Source organism: Lithobates pipiens, unplaced genomic scaffold, assembly GCF_037356315.1.
Source record: "Lithobates pipiens isolate NorthernLeopardFrog02 unplaced genomic scaffold, aLitPip1_a1.2 Scaffold_19, whole genome shotgun sequence".
NCBI lineage: Eukaryota > Metazoa > Chordata > Amphibia > Anura > Ranidae > Lithobates > Lithobates pipiens.
Window position 1 is genome coordinate 121,700,166 of NW_027507764.1, and position 15,915 is coordinate 121,716,080.

Genomic DNA, 15,915 nt, shown 5'->3' on the forward strand with positions numbered 1-15,915 from the left:
CACAGCTGATCACACGATAAAGAGCCGATGTGACTGGCTCTTTACTCCAATCTGTGACCCCTGCCGATGGGCACCGCAGGTGGCGTGTGAGAAACGTCAATAGGACTCCTGGAAACGTGCTACAACGCTGTAGCCATCACTCGGCTAAAGGGTAAAGTGGTTGTAAAGCTCAGACATGAAATATAAACAAAGCATATCCCTCTATAGCAGTGATTCTCAACCAAAGTTCCGTGGAACCCTAGGGTTCCTCCAAAAATTGCTATTGGTTCCTTCAGCATTGGGCAATTTCTGCCTCTCAGATAAGTTCCCACTGACAGCATTGATCTTTTTAGCTATCTGTAAGGAGGTAATTCTTCCCAATGACCACAAATGTAAGGACCATCCTTCCCACTGACCATCACACTAATGTAACACGAGTTGTAGATTTCTAATTTTTAACAGGGGTTTCACCCCCCCCCCCCCCCCCCCCGAGGCCGGAGAACTATTTCAAGGGTTTCTCTGTGTTGAAAAGGTTGAGAAAGGCTGTACTTGTCTTAATTTGGACACCAAGTGTCACTTTTGTCTGCTGCGTCATTCCTCTGCTATTAGCATTAATCACTTCTGACAGTTTTCCGACACCAAGAGAAAAATGGTGACAGGGAAGGGATCTCCAGCTGATTGACAGCCTCGGGTCTATTCCTGTGTGAAGGGGTGTGTGTCCTTTCCCTCTGCGGAGTGTGACTTCAAGTGTAACTTTATTCAGAAAATGTAAGTAGAACTATGGGCAAAACTTTTTTTTTTATTCTGGATAGAGTAAGGGAAGGTAGTAACCCCTGTCAGATTTTTTTGCCATCTTTGTTTCATGGCATAGATTTTCCTTCACTTCCTATCCCATAGCCAAACAGGAAGTGAGAGGAAATCCATGCAAATTAAGGTAAATCCTTGGGGACCCCAGGTCACCAGAACTAGTGTCGCCATTGGAAGATTTCCTCTCTATTACTTTTCTGGGGACAACCCAACATTTGGGATTTTCTTTTACTTTCAATGCTATTGCTAAACAGGACAAATAGAAAGGTGGCCTCCCTAATGGGGACACAGTGAGCAGTAAAAACTGACAGGTGTTCTAATCCATCTCTACTCTGTCCAAAACAAACAACGTTTTGCCTTTAGTTGTACTTTAAATCCTGCTAAATCACTTCAGGCTGGTGCCTTTTGGAGGTATAGCTATGAAAAACATTAAAGCGGGGTTCCACCCTAAAGTGGAACTTCCGCTGATCGGAACCCTCCCCCCCTCCGGTGTCACAATTGGCACCTTTCAGGGGGGGGGGGTGCAGATACCTGTCAAAGACAGCGCGGACAATTCCTATTGCGCTGCGCGACTCGCGCATGCGCAGTAGGGAACCGGGAAGTGAAGCCGCAACGCTTCACTTCCTGATTCCCTCACCTAGAATGGTGGCGGCAGCAGCCAAGAGCCGAGCGATCGATCGGCCTCGGCATCGCTGGACCCCGGGATAGGTGAGTGTCCATTTATTAAAAGTCAGCAGCTGCAGTATTTGTAGCTGCTGGCTTTTAATTTTTTTTCCACAGTGAAATCCCGCTTTAATAATAAGTATACTGTTTAAAATCCAGTAATACCCTGTCACACCCTGCTCTGCACATGCTCAGTTGCTCTCCATTTTTAGACACTGCAGAGTTTGTAGAGGCAGATATGCTGACAACCTTAAAACGGAATTAAACACTTCTGTCCTTTACAGCCAAGGAAGCTGCTTTTGTTTGATCTGCAACTGCCATGGTGCTGCACATGTGATCAGTTATGACTTCAGTCAAATCGATTTTTTCTATCACACACATTCCTGGTATCTGTGGCTCATAAAATGGTGGCTGCTGCAGCGATTACCAGTTGGGTCCTGGAAACATCAAACAAATGTACATATTCGCCAGCACACCATGGATCGTCAATTTTCATCCAAAAGGTTTTAATGGAAAGGATCACATCACAAAAGAAAGTGCAATGTTTCGGAGCCGCGCAGGACTCATTCGCCAGGCATGTGATGATCCGCCCTGTGAACATCCTCAGCGAGGATCGCTCCATCGATCCCCGCTGAGGAGGAAGATGACAGGTCCATCTCTGCACACTGTGCAGGAACAGACCTGTCAGAGCGCCACTCTCCCCAATGGGGGATTGGACGAGGACGGACCGTAGTCTGTGGTCACCCGATACGATCCTCAGACAGATGGTAAAGTAGGTTTTTCCTCCGTCACAGTTTTCTGATGGGAGCGGGTCGGATGTCAGCAGACGTGTCACTGCTGACATCCGATGCTCCTTAGACCTCTATGGAGTTTCTGTTCAGGTCCGCCTAAAAAACTGACAGGTGGACCTGAATGGATAGTTTGTGTGAAAGAGGCCTAAGGGTTTGTCGCCATTCCACGAGCAGGCACAATTTTGAAGTGTGACATGTTGGGTATCAATTTACTCGCCATAACATTATCTTTCACAATATAAAAATAAAATTGTGCTAACTTTACTGTTATCTTATTTTTTAATTCAAAAAAGTGCGCTTGTAAGCCTGCTGTGCAAATACGGTGTGGCAGAAAGTATTGCAACGACCGCCATTTTATTCTCTAGGATGTTAGAGAAAAAAAATGTATAATGTTTGGGGGTTCTAAGTAATTTTCTAGCAAAAAAAAATAAAAATGTTTTTAACGTGTAAACACCACCTAAAAAAAAGAGGCTCGGTCGTAAAGAGGTTAAACATGCGCAGGTGTGACCGCACAGCTTCTGGTGTGAATGGGCCCCAATGAGCGGATTCCGATGGATGACACCATTGCACCGCTTTATTGGGCGATTATTATAATGTACACACACCTGTAACCGAGTCAGGAAAATACATTGAAAGACATGAAAAGGCTCCATACACATAATGAAGACTAGAGATCGGGGTGTACGGAGCCCTGTCTGTACAATCACATTGTATGATGTGGAAGGACCGTCACCCTCCGTACACGTCACACCGTCACCGGCCCACAGCGGACACTGCGGCCGGCAGGACGTGTCACCGAGGGCCACCCGCCCCTTCATACACACCGGACCCCGAGCCCTCTCCTCTCACCCCATGGACATGGTATCCCTCGTTGCCGCTCTCAGCGGACTCGGAGCTCAGAGACAATCCCATCACCGGCACCACTCCGCCTAAGACACACAGAGCTCCGCCAGGACTGACAATCAACCACCGACACAGGGGGAGAGCACATCGGGGATCGGCTGATCGGCCTGGATGAGGAGGAGGAGGAAGGACAACTGATGTCCCATGGTAACAGAGGAAGTGCCGGGTAACCAGGGACGCCGGAGGAGGTAAGACAGAGAATATACACCATAGAGATCCCGTACAGAGAGAAGGATAGAGAGATCCCATACACAGGAGGACACAGAGATCCCATACACAGGAGGACACAGAGATCCCATACACAGGACAGAGATCTCATACACAGGAGGACACAGAGATCCCATACACAGGACACAGAGATCCCATACACAGGAGGACACAGAGATCCCATACACAGGACACAGAGATCCCATACACAGGAGGACACAGAGATCCCATACACAGGAGGACACAGAGATCCCATACACAGGAGGACACAGAGATCCCATACACAGGAGGACACAGAGATCCCATACACAGGAGGACACAGAGATCCCATACACAGGAGGACACAGAGATCTCATACACAGGAGGACACAGAGATCCCATACACAGGAGGACACAGAGATCCCATACACCGGAGGACACAGAGATCTCATACACAGGAGGACACAGAGATCTCATACACAGGAGGACACAGAGATCTCATACACAGGAGGACACAGAGATCTCATACACCGGAGGACACAGAGATCTCATACACAGGAGGACACAGAGATCCCATACACAGGAGGACACAGAGATCCCATACACAGGAGGACACAGAGATCCCATACACAGGAGGACACAGAGATCCCATACACAGGAGGACACAGAGATCCCATACACAGGAGGACACAGAGATCTCATACACAGGAGGACACAGAGATCCCATACAGAGAGAAGGATATACAGATCTCAGCAGGAAGACTGCACAGGAAAACATCTCTGTAAGATCAGATCTCTGCATGACAGACAGGCTGGAAACTCTGATATCTGGGAAATACCAATGGAAAGAATCAGAAATAGATATCAGTAAAAGTAGCATGGCAGGAAATCAGAAACTTTGGAAGATTAGGTTAGGTTAGGTTAGGTTAGGCTAGGGTAGATTAGGTCAGGTTAGGTTAGGTCGGGTTAGGGTAGATTAGGTTAGGTTAGGATAGATTCGATTAGGTTATGTCAGGTTAGGGTAGATTAGGTTAGGTTAGGTGAGGTCAGGTTAGGGTAGATTAGGTTAGGGTAGATTAGGTTAGTTCAGGTTAGGGTAGATTAGGTTGATTTGAATACAGTTTGCTGGAGCGTGTAGAAGACAAGAGCTGATGTGAGATTTCCTCTTCTGTCCCCCCTGCAGACATACAACTTCTCTGAAGACAAGAATACTGAGATATACTCCACATTACAATGGCAGATACAGATCCACAGCTGATGGTAAGGATTTGAATTCATTTGTGTTCATCCTTTCTTCTATAGATCAATGAATGACTCAAGACTGAGATTTATAATAGTTATTGAACACATCAGGCCTACAGTATATTAAGTATACTCCAGGATATCAGCTTCCTATATCCTTTGTTTTTTTTCCACATACAGGGAATTTTGTATATAATAAAATAGTTTTGTGTTTTCTTATGTTATTGCTATAGTATAAATCAGTGTGGTGCTGCACTAATATAGAATAGACTTAGAAGAGGTGGGATGGGGGAAGCAGATGATAATGTTGGCCAGCTACTGATATAGATTAAAGTGATATAAAGGCTTTGGATGTTTTTAAATTAAAATAACAATGTTATACTTACCTGCTCTGTGCCGTGGTTTTGCACAGAAGAGCCCAGATTGTCCTCTTCTCAGGTCCCACGCTGGCGCTCCTGGTTCCTCCCTCCTGCCGAGTGCCCCACAGCAGCAAGCAGCTTGCTATGGAGGCACCCAGGCAGGCTTGCTCTTGAGCTACTGCACTTCATGTCTATTCACATAGAATGCATGAAGAAAAAACAAAAATGGAAGGCGCACACACCTAGTGCATTATCAAAAACATTTATTGGAAAGTAAAATCAGTAAAAAAATGGGTACTCACAATGTTGCAACTCACAATGAGTCATAAAAATACACAAATGCACTTCGGGGGGCACACACCCTTCCTCAGAATTAAAAGTATCTTAGCTCTAAGGAAGGGGGTGTGCCCCCAAAATGCATCAGCTTTTATCCCCTTTTTGATGTAATACGACACATGGGTCCGCACCAATCAACTTTGTGTAGTTTTATGGCTCATTGAGAGTTGCAACATTGTGAGTACCCATTTTTTACTGATTTTATTATCCAATAAATATTTTATTTTTATTTTATATATATTATATACTAGGTGTGCGCGCCTTCCATTTTTGTTTTGTCTTTGTAGTTTCTATCAGGTTACCCCATCTGAGGAGGGCAGCATCCACCTAGTTCTTGAAAATTGATGTCCCGTTGCTTTTTACCACAGAAGATTCCTTAGCGCGGGAAGTGACTGTTTTTTTCTTCTACATATAATGCATGAAGTTAAAAAACCTTGAGCCTTTAGAACCACTTCAAGGATAGGGGTGTCTCGTATGTGTTATTCTTGATCCTTGTTTTTTTCTATTTCTTCTTATTATTTTTATTAGTTGCCTGTTGCCCAAAGATGTAAAATAATATTATTACTTTTGTTTTCTAGACCTCTATTATTTTCTACTGTAATCAGAAATACTATCGTCATATGCAAAATATAGCAAGGGAAGGTCTGCAGAAATACTACAATGATCCTGTGCTTCTCTTTTTCAAAGCTTTTGGCATCCTGATGGAAGGTAAGTCAACATATGTTATCCATAAGGTTTTGCCTTCCTCAAAACTCCCCTATCTCTTGCCTATGTTTGTGACATCGCTCCTACTCATAGTACAACTAAAGGCAATTCCTGTTCAATACACCCATAGAGGGGAATTTATCAAAACTCAAGTAGCTGTTCATAGCAACCAATCAATCAACTTCTATCTTAAGCTTGTCCAGTTAAGCTTTACAAATAAAAAGATAAAAGATAATTGGTTGCTATGCACAGCTTCTGCAGTTTTAATAAATTCCCCCCGTAGAGTGTTATGCCCCGTACACACGGTCGGAATTTCCGACAGAAAAAATTTGACGGGAGATTTTCATCATATATTCCGACTGTGTGTATGCCCCATCTGACTTTTTACGTCAAATTCTGACGGACCTAGAAAGAGAACATGTTCTATATTTTTCTGACGGAACAAATTCCTATCGGGAAAGCCACTCGTCTGTATGCTGTTCCGACGTACCAAAAAACGACGCATGCTCTGAAGCAAGTATGGGACGGAAGCTATTGGCTACTGGCTATTGAACTTCCTTTTTCTGGTCCCGCCGTACGTGTTGTGCGCCACCGCGTTCTTGACGGTCGGAATTTAGTGTGATCGTGTGTACGTAAGACAGCTTCAGCGGAATTCCGTCGGAAAAACCTTCAGAGTTTATTCCGAAAGGGGAAACCAGTGTATATGGGGCATTACTGTGTGTCTGAAGAGCCACAGCCTGGTCGCACTAAGGATCTAATCTTTGGGAGAGGTAAAGCCTCTGTTTTTCTACAAATAGAGATCAGTAGCAGATGTTAAGCTGAAATATGTCTTTAGGTCAGCTTCATACCTTTGTGTTCACCTTTAGAACATGTTACGTGTTACATCCGTATTTGGGTTGTAACATATAACATGCTTCAGCACTCCCACCCCCTGAGCGCCCCGCAGCCGTTCTCCCCACACAGCCATGTCGTTCACTCACAAAGGTCTGTGAATGAATAAAGTACAAATCACAGATGACTTGTAGTTCTCAATCTAATACAAGTGTGCTGATCAGCTCATGGTCCATTCACTATTCCTTCAACGTTCTACCTGAATGCCTGTACAGTGGTATGGGCAGAAAGCTGGAGGGAGAGTGCAAGAGCCTGAATTTGCACGCACAATCTGCTGATCACAGCTGTAATGCTCTGCGGGCTCCTGTAGGAAAAAATAATAAATGCTAATTTATTTTTTCAGCATAAATATGCGCATTTATTATTTTTTCCTAAAAGGTCAACTTATCCTTTAAGCTAACCCAATCATTTTGAGTGAGCTGTCAACACACTGCAGCACACCTCAAACCAGACTTGAACCTTTTTAGCAAGGCAGTACGCCACAATGCACAGTAGTAACCACACTTTCAGAAAAAAGATAGCGGGTGCAATGCTTTGGATCTCGCATACTCTTCCTTAAGCTTATTTCTATACCAAGGTACAGAATTTTGGTTATGGAGCTGGAGGAAGTATCAATGGACTGTAAATGCGGTGATCACCATACTTGTGTTCCATGTATAACTTCAAGTCCCTTTGCTGCGGTGGCAGATGGAACTTGCAGTTTATTCATTCACAAATCTATGTGAATTAATGACATAGCTGTGCAAAATTTAAACAGTGACAACAGCAACCAGGGAGAGGAGCCTCTGGACTCTGTAAGAGGGGAGGCAGTTTGAGAGTCGGGGTTCATCTTTGCACCATGTTACACCCAAGTCCAAGGTGGACTTAACCTTTAAAAACGACTGGCAGAGCAACACACAAATGGCAGGTACGTTGCAAAGTATAACAAGAAAAACATCAAATTATTGTCTAAATTTCTATTGCAGCTGAGAAAACATTGCAACTGCTTAAAGTTAAAAAGTCCACACAATAATTTAGTCTTAAAGATTTATATAAGGTTTTTGTGATGCCTTGTAATCAGATCAAGCTAAGCTAACATGCTTCTAGACCAGCCTTTTTCAACCAGAGTACCCAGGCACATCCTCTGGTGCCTTGAGGTTTCTTCAGGGGTGCCTTGACAAAATGTCTACAAATTGCCCCGAAATTGGATTCAAGTCAGTTAGTGGATGAAACTTGCCTTTTAGTAACACAAAGCCACAGGTTTTCATTGTACACCACTACAACCTTCTCGCTGCCAACCTCCTAGCGCCCAATGATATCATCAGTTGATAAGAAGGATGTCTGTTGCCTGCATATCATCCTTGTATGACCCTCCCCTGCCTCTCTCCATCAGCTTTGGGGTCTCATTAGCTAACTGATGGAGAAAAACTGAGGGAGAAGAGAAACGTTGGAATACTAGTCAGCACCAGTTTGCAAAAGTGTATTTGCTTTGAAAGATAATATCATCTCTAACGTTGGGTGTCCTGCGTGTATCGATGTTGCTACATTATGTAAAACTATTAGAACAGTTTTTACATTTTAGAATGGGGCACCTCAAGACTGTCCATAATTTTGGAGGTTGCCACGAGATTGTCCATAATTTGAAAGGGTGCCATGACTGAAAAAAGGTTCAGAAACACTGCTTTGGACCCCTGGTGCCCAACCTGCATCCTTGTATTGGGAGTAGAAGTATTAATTTGGTAAGGGGTAAAAGCATTGATCTCTCTACTAGCCTCATGTAACATTTCCTCAGTCTCTTTACAGTCACCTGCAGCATGTCTGCAGTCTCCAACCACATCCCTAACATGACCAAAGTCTCTGAACATTTTTTTTTCTATTATGTCTTTGACAGTTCTCTCTAACATTAAATATTATTAACATTATTTGTGGCCCTTGGTGATTTCAGAGGTCACCTCATATGTTTTCAACACCTGCTGTAGACCGTGAGATTTACCCCTGCAAATAATACTTCAGCCTATGGTTGTGCATAATTATACCATACAGTGAGGTTAATTTACTAAAGGATTATACTGTGCACTGCAAGTGCAGTTGCTCTAGATCTGAGGGGAAGCTCTGCTGATTTCTAGATTTCTATCACCCAATCATGTGCAAACAAAAATGCTGTTTTTTTTTTATTTTCCTTGCATGTGATCGAGTATTTTTTCCAAAATTAAGTGCCACCTCATTTACTAAGCTCTGGAGCAAGTGCACAGTACATTTGCCTTTAGTAAATTAACCCCAAAGACTGTTAGAGGAGTTGAGGATTCTTGGCTTATAAAATGGAATGCTCAGAACTTGGTGTTCTTTGATTCAATGAAAGGATTATAAACAGCTCTGTGACCTAGTCAACTCATGCAGTATCAAAATGAAAAAACAAAACCCCTGGACAGGTTGAGTCCAAGAACATGTACATTTGAAAGATTGCTCACCGCCAGCGTTCAAGTGCCACAATTCTGATTGTAACTTATTGTCAGATGCATTTAATGGCTTCAATATGACTGCAGCTTGTGCAAATTGAGGAAATCTTCAAACAACACTATTATAGTGTGTACTGTGTAGCAGCCTTTGCTCTTCCTCAGAGTGCCCCGAGGAAGAGGACTTGTCCTTGAAACACATCAGCACCTTTCACAATTGGGACAGTGTCAGAAGATTGCCAAATGAGTCCTATAGTTGATCATCTATAGTTTGAGCTTTGAGTAATCCATATATAGAAGGATGATGTGTACTATTGTGAGTATTTGAAGTTATTTATCATAAACACAAGTGGCCCATTTAAGAAAAGTGAGGTTTGCTGCAATTCTCCCTTAAATCTGGAGCTGTCTATTGCCGAAAGTCTTGTCCAACACTAGATGTTGCCAGTATCTCTGGTTAAATGACAGTCATTCAACCTACTTCCTTTGAGTGCAGGTTAGCATGGATTCACTTTCTGGAGTACATCAATCACGGTTGCTTGGGCTCAATGTATTACTGCACTGAACAGCACTGAGCGGCTTTTACTGCAGAAGTAAGGGCCGCCCACTGCCGCCAATAGAAAAGATGAAGGATCCTGACATCGCGAGCCAAACATAAGACTGGTAAAATAAAGGTATGTATGTATAGAATACTAGCTCATTATGAATAACTTACCTGAGAACGAAGCCCCAGAAGTGGTCCTCGGTCTTCATCTTCGCCATTGCCATGTATCCCGGAGTGACTTCCGGGTTTCTCTGCTCCGGCGCTGTGATTCGCCGGAGCCGCGATGGCGTCATTTCCGCGCATACGCACAGGAGCCGACACGAGTGGCATATCACAGTGATCTGCGGCCTGCTCAGTGCGCCTGTGCGCCGATGTCTACGGCGCATGCGCTGTAGACAGCGGTGCCTGTCTTTTGGTAAATCTCTCCTAAACTGTATAGGTTTAGGAGATATTTCTTGGACCTACAGGTAAGCCTTCATCTAGGCTTACCTGTAGGTCAAAGTGGTTTGTAAGGGTTTACAACCACTTTAACCTTTAAATTAAGAATTAGTAGTATTAGTAATATATATATATGTGTGTGTGTGTGTGGTTGTTATCATTACCTAGTCTTTGTGAACCAGTTTTAGTCACTACCTTTATTACCTGTCTAAAGCAAGGAAGTCTTCACAGAATTTTGTTCATGGTAAAAAAAAAGTCTTTGCTAGAGTCGGTCAGAGGAGTGTGCAAAACATTCTCTGATCACAGTTCATGGTTTGTTTAGTACATTGTATTGGTTTCCGATTAGTGAACATGATGGTGTGTACTCTTGTGTAATAATGTTCCTTCTTCTGTCACCAGACCGAGTGCAGGAGGCCATTCGAGAGCTAGAGTCCATCAGAGAAGTTCCAGATGTCTCTTTATGTGCCCTCATGCTTCTAATTTATGCTCATAAGAAAAGTGGTACCTATGGTAAGGTATAATTCTCATCACAAACATTCTACACTCATATTTACAGAGGATCTGATCTCTGACAGCTGTGTCCAAAAAAAGGAAGACATAGGGCAAGCACTAGTCAACAGTATTGCCTTTGGTCTTTTCATGTCTTACCATGCCTTGTTGCGTACCATGCCTCTGTTTGGATGTGGCCATCTTGGTAGAAGGAGGGAGGCCACAGTAGGGTGCAATCACACTGGCGTTTTTAATGGAGCCCGGGCATGGTTTACCCTCTTGGTCGGTTCCTTTGCATAGTGTAGTTCTCTGAACCGTGCCCAGCAACAGTTAAAGAAGTATTAAACCCAATGGCAAACATTTATTATATTGTAATTCACCAATTGTTAGATGCGATGGATGCATTAGTTGGGACCAGCTCCTGTTATTTCGTTTTTGTTTTTAGTTATACTATAATGAAAACAAATTGGAGAGCTCGCAGCTCAGGTTTAGAAACTTTGCCACTGATGTCCTCAAAAGATGAGAAGCAAGTTGATGATCCAACCTCATGGACATTGCCTAAAGTAAAGTATAAGGCCCCTTTCACACTAGTGAAGCGATCAGGTCCACCTGTCATTTTTTTAGGTGGACCTGATCTGGCCCTCTAGTCTCCTCTATGGAGCAGTGGATTTAAATGGATATGTGTTTACACCCACCGACATCCGATCCGATCCTATCAGCTAATAACAGACGGATGGGAATTTATTCCCCATCCGTATGGCGGATTAGATAGCATTCGGGTGCAAATGGAAAAAATATTCCCCTTGTCATTATCAATGACTTTTATTGTGTAAAACTGATATACTATGTCATTTATGTATTATTTCATTGCACATTTCCCACAGATCGTGAGGAGGTTTCTGGCCTGGAAAGTAAGTTAAAAGAAAACCGAAGGTCAGCAGGACCTAAAGCTCTCTACTATGCAGGCTTACTTCTGTGGCTGCTTGGAAGAAGTGACAAGGCACAGGAGTACATTGACAGGATGCTGAAAATGTCCAACAGGTCAAGTGAGGTATGCAGCGCTGCTAAGTGGTCCGTTCAGACTTGATCCAGCAATGAAAGCTGGAATAGTGACAAAATTCTTTTAAAGCTAAACTCCAGAAAAATATCTAAATACACTGTTTAAGTACACAAATGTGACTTGTCTTAACCAGTGCCTGAACAGGGTCACCTAGAGCCTAGGGCGAACATGCCAAACTGCGGAATGTATGAGCATTATGTATCAGCAAACCCCCCCCCCCCACCAAACAAATGGGGCACTAATCTGCAGGATTACTCCCTGAGCATAAATCCCCCCTCCTCTCAGCACAATCCACCCCCCCGGCTGAAATTCCCCCCTCCCAGCACAAATCTCTGACCCCTCCATCCCCCAAATCTCCCCAGCACAAGTTCTGCCCCCCAAAATATAACCTAATTTCAGCAAGAATCCTCCACCCCTCAAATTTCCCCTCTGGTTACACATTCTTTCCCGCTCCACTCCAAATCCTTGTCCTAGCACAAATTTCACCCCACATATTTCCCCCCCCCCAAAAAAAAAACCTTCTCCTCCTAGGAAAAATCCCCTCCCCCTATACCATATCACCTCTTCTAGCACAGACCCAAAAATTTACCCTTCTCTTTTCCCACCGCCCTCCCAACTCAAATCCCCCTGGATCACCACTCCTAGCACACAGCCCCAAATTTCCCCACCAGGAAAAATTCTTAGCTCCCTTCTTCTCCCCAAATTCCTCCTCCCAATGCAAGTTCTCTCCCCCATCAATCTCTTTGTGGTGTCTCCACCTCACATGATGCCATAGTGCCCAGGGCAGCCACCCCTCCGGCAGACCCTTGTCCCTGCCCTGGTCTTAATTGGTAAAGGATTTGTTATTCTGTCCATTTTGCACATACTCTTGCACAGCCAGGAGGTTAACACCTTTTCCCCTGTTTGGATTAGGGTGCATTTACACCTGTAAATGCACCAAACACCGAATACATATGAGAATCCCAGTGGGGGTTCCTGGAAATGAGCTGGCAACCTATCATTGCTTTCAATGGAGCTTCCCCTGGCAGCCAATCACCACTGGGGTTCTCACGTGTAATCGGCATCAAGTGTATTCGCATGTGTGCATGCACCCTAAGGCCCCTTTCACACGGGGCGGATCCGTCCAAGTGGAATTCGTCTGCTCAGCGGGAGATCTCTTCACTGATCCTCGCTGAGCAGGCGGATGGTAGGTCCGTGTCCACGGAGAAGAACAGAACCAGCTCTCCTCTATGTTTCAGTTGGATGGAAATGGACTGCATGTCCAATTCCCATCCGTTCGTCATCCGATCTGACCCGCTGGATGTTTTCACCGGATTTTGTCGGATCAAATGGCAAGCAGGTGTCAGCGGACAAATGCCTGCTGACATCCGCCGCCCTAGAACAATGGGTGGCCCGAGCAGATCCGCCTGAAAAACAGACAGGCAGACCCGATTGGTCCGCTGGTGTAAAAGGGGCCTTAGACCCGATCAATTCATCAAGTCAGTCATATTTTTCAAGTTTACATTGTTTTTTCATCAGTGTTCATCAGTTTTTATCAGCTGCTCATCAGTTGCAGGAAATCCGAGTAAGCAATTTCAGTACAGAAGAGGAGCCTGTGCAAATGTGGAAGACTGAAGGTATTAGGCTCCTTTCACTCACACAGATCCATTTAGCGGAGTCCGCCAACTCAGCAGGAGATTGCGGATGACAGGTCCGTCTCTGCTCACTGAGCGGGGAGGGACCTGTAAGAGCTCCGCTGATTCCTATAAAGAGATCGGACAAAAATGGACAGCATCACCGTTTTCATCAAATCTCATCCCATTCGATCCACCCAGACAGATGGCGAATGTATCGCCATATGTCTGTCTTGATCGGATGACAGGCGGGTGTCAGCGGACACATCTCCGCTGACATCCGCCTGCCCATAGGAGTCAATGGATGGCCCGCTTGGATCCGCCCTGTCCGCTTGTCGTGTGAAAGTAGCCTTGGGCTACATTGCACTTTTACATTTCAGAACATTTTATCATGACCTTTTTTCTGAAAAAGCCAGTTCAGTGGCTCTGTCTAGTTCTAGTACTCCTGAGTCACTGACTAGAATTCCTTGGGGTTGATTTACTAAGAGGAAATAGACCACTTGCAGCAGCACTCTGCATAGGAATTTGCTGCAGAGCTTCGTAAATGAGGCAAAAATTCACTCTAAATCTGGAAGCATTTAGGACAAATCTTTAGCAGCACATCCAGGGATTTAGCTTGTTCAGAAAGGTCACCAATTTCTCTTATGACTGGAGCAATGTTAAAGTGACCCTGTCACCACACAGTTCAAATACATACCTTTCTGGCGATCTGTTTTTTCCTTTTTTTCTGGCCATTTTGAGTATCCAACACTTCTGAGTATGCGGATACCTTTGCATCCTGCCTCACTCTATGGTTCCACTTGCTGCCTCATACATCACTACTGTATGTGTTGGCACCTGCAGTGGCCGGTGATCATCAAAGCAGTGCAGTTTGAAGACATGGGCCCCTGGAAAGGTAGGTATACCGTATCTCCTTTAAAGCATAGGCTTAGTTTAGTTTGGAGGAAAACACTTTCTAAAAATGTGACATCATTTTTCATTCTGGGACATAAATATGAGTTTTCCATTTTTATTGTAATGTATTTTCGTTTTACATGATCTGCTTCCTGATCTGCTGAATTTTTTTTTTTTTCTTTTAGGGTTTGGTGCTGAAAGGATGGCTTCTCTTAACCCCAGAATCCTCTTTAGCAAAGTGTGTTAAGTATTTTGAAGAGGGAACTCAAAGCAACAAAGACTATTTAGGAATGATCGGAAAGGTAACACATTACATAGGGCTGATAAATCACAACTTAAAGGGATGCATTTATATAAAAGATTTGCATAACAATCCACCCAGGAAAAGTATATTTGTTCTGTGTTAATACGGCTATTTCCTGTGCTGGTTGAATATTTTTAATTTAAAACGAAAAAAAAAAAAAACGTATTTGGTTGCGCATTGGTCCTATGAAACTTAGTGTAGAGGCCAAATACAATATTTTCTGTTTTAAAGTGGTTCTAAAGGCTGAAGGTTTCTCCCTAGCTCCCATCCGATCCAGCAATGTTCACAATATCCTTGACTGTCCCAGGACTCTCCCGCTGCTGTCAATCACAGCCAGTGAACTAATGAGGAGAGAGCATGGGGGGGAGAGCCACGGCTCTATGTGTCTTATGGACACACAGTGGTGTAGTGTATAGCACTCTCACCTAGCAGTAAAAAGGGTCGCTGGTTCAAATCCCAACCACGACACTACCTGCCTGGAGTTTGCATGTTCTCCCTGTGCCTGCGTGGGTTTCCTCCGGGTACTCCGGTTTCCTCCCACACTCCAAAGACATGCAGGTAGGTTAATTGGCTTCTGTCCAAAAACAATTGGCCCTAGTATATGAATGGGGACTTTGGACTTTGGACTGTGGGCTCCTTGAGGGTAGGGACCAATGTGAGTGTGCAATGTACAGGGATAGGGGTGGACACTCGCTCGGGTTGAGCTGGATGGACTGATGTCTTTATTCAACCTTACTAACTATGAAACTATGAAACGAAGTGGCTCGGGAGCGAGCATGCAGCGGTGCCCTCGTGGCTTTCTCGGGGGGCACTACTCGAGGGGGAGCAGCCAGGAGGCGCCGATGGGGGACTCAAAAAGAATAGAATCTGGGTTGCTCTGTGCAAAACCACTACACAGAGCAGGTAAGTATAACATGTTTGTTATTTTAAAAAAAACAAAGCTTTAATACCACTTTAAGTCCATGAAAAACATTTTTGCCCCATTCTCATAGAATGAATGTACATGCGCTTTCACTGGGCGTATTACTATGTAAACGTTTATAATTACATCCCTGAGTCCCTGGCCCTTTTTCCCTAGATTTGAATTTGTAAAAGGGTGCAGAGTTTTATGGTTGTCTGTATCCCCCCTGAGATTTCCCTCTACTTCCTATGTTTCATTCAATAACACTTATTGTAGTCTCCCTTTGCTTTTTTTTTCTCTGATGAATAAAATGAATATAAACAAGTGCAAATCCTTGGATATATGTGAGTGTTCCATACAGGAACAGTAATAGCAGGATGA

General features: G+C 44.1%; 2 protein-coding genes across 4 annotated transcripts in view; one reads left to right on the forward strand and one right to left on the reverse strand.

Annotated features, from left to right (window-relative positions):
• The window catches only part of GORASP1 (golgi reassembly stacking protein 1), a 65,727-nt gene extending 62,497 nt beyond the window's left edge, over positions 1-3,230 (reverse strand). Inside the window, exon 1 of the mRNA XM_077491215.1 lies at positions 3,090-3,230. Coding sequence (XP_077347341.1) covers positions 3,090-3,152 — 63 coding nt within the window. The 5' untranslated portion in view covers positions 3,153-3,230. The remainder of the gene's footprint in view (positions 1-3,089) is intronic.
• TTC21A (tetratricopeptide repeat domain 21A) overlaps positions 3,208-15,915 on the forward strand; it is a 108,777-nt gene continuing 96,069 nt past the window's right edge. Inside the window, exons 1-6 of one of the 3 annotated variants that reach the window (XM_077491212.1) lie at positions 3,208-3,331; positions 4,513-4,589; positions 5,845-5,974; positions 10,673-10,783; positions 11,647-11,813; positions 14,515-14,631. In XM_077491212.1, coding sequence (XP_077347338.1) covers positions 4,563-4,589; positions 5,845-5,974; positions 10,673-10,783; positions 11,647-11,813; positions 14,515-14,631 — 552 coding nt within the window. In that variant the 5' untranslated portion in view covers positions 3,208-3,331; positions 4,513-4,562. The other 2 variants (XM_077491213.1, XM_077491214.1) reach the window with 2 other exon arrangements.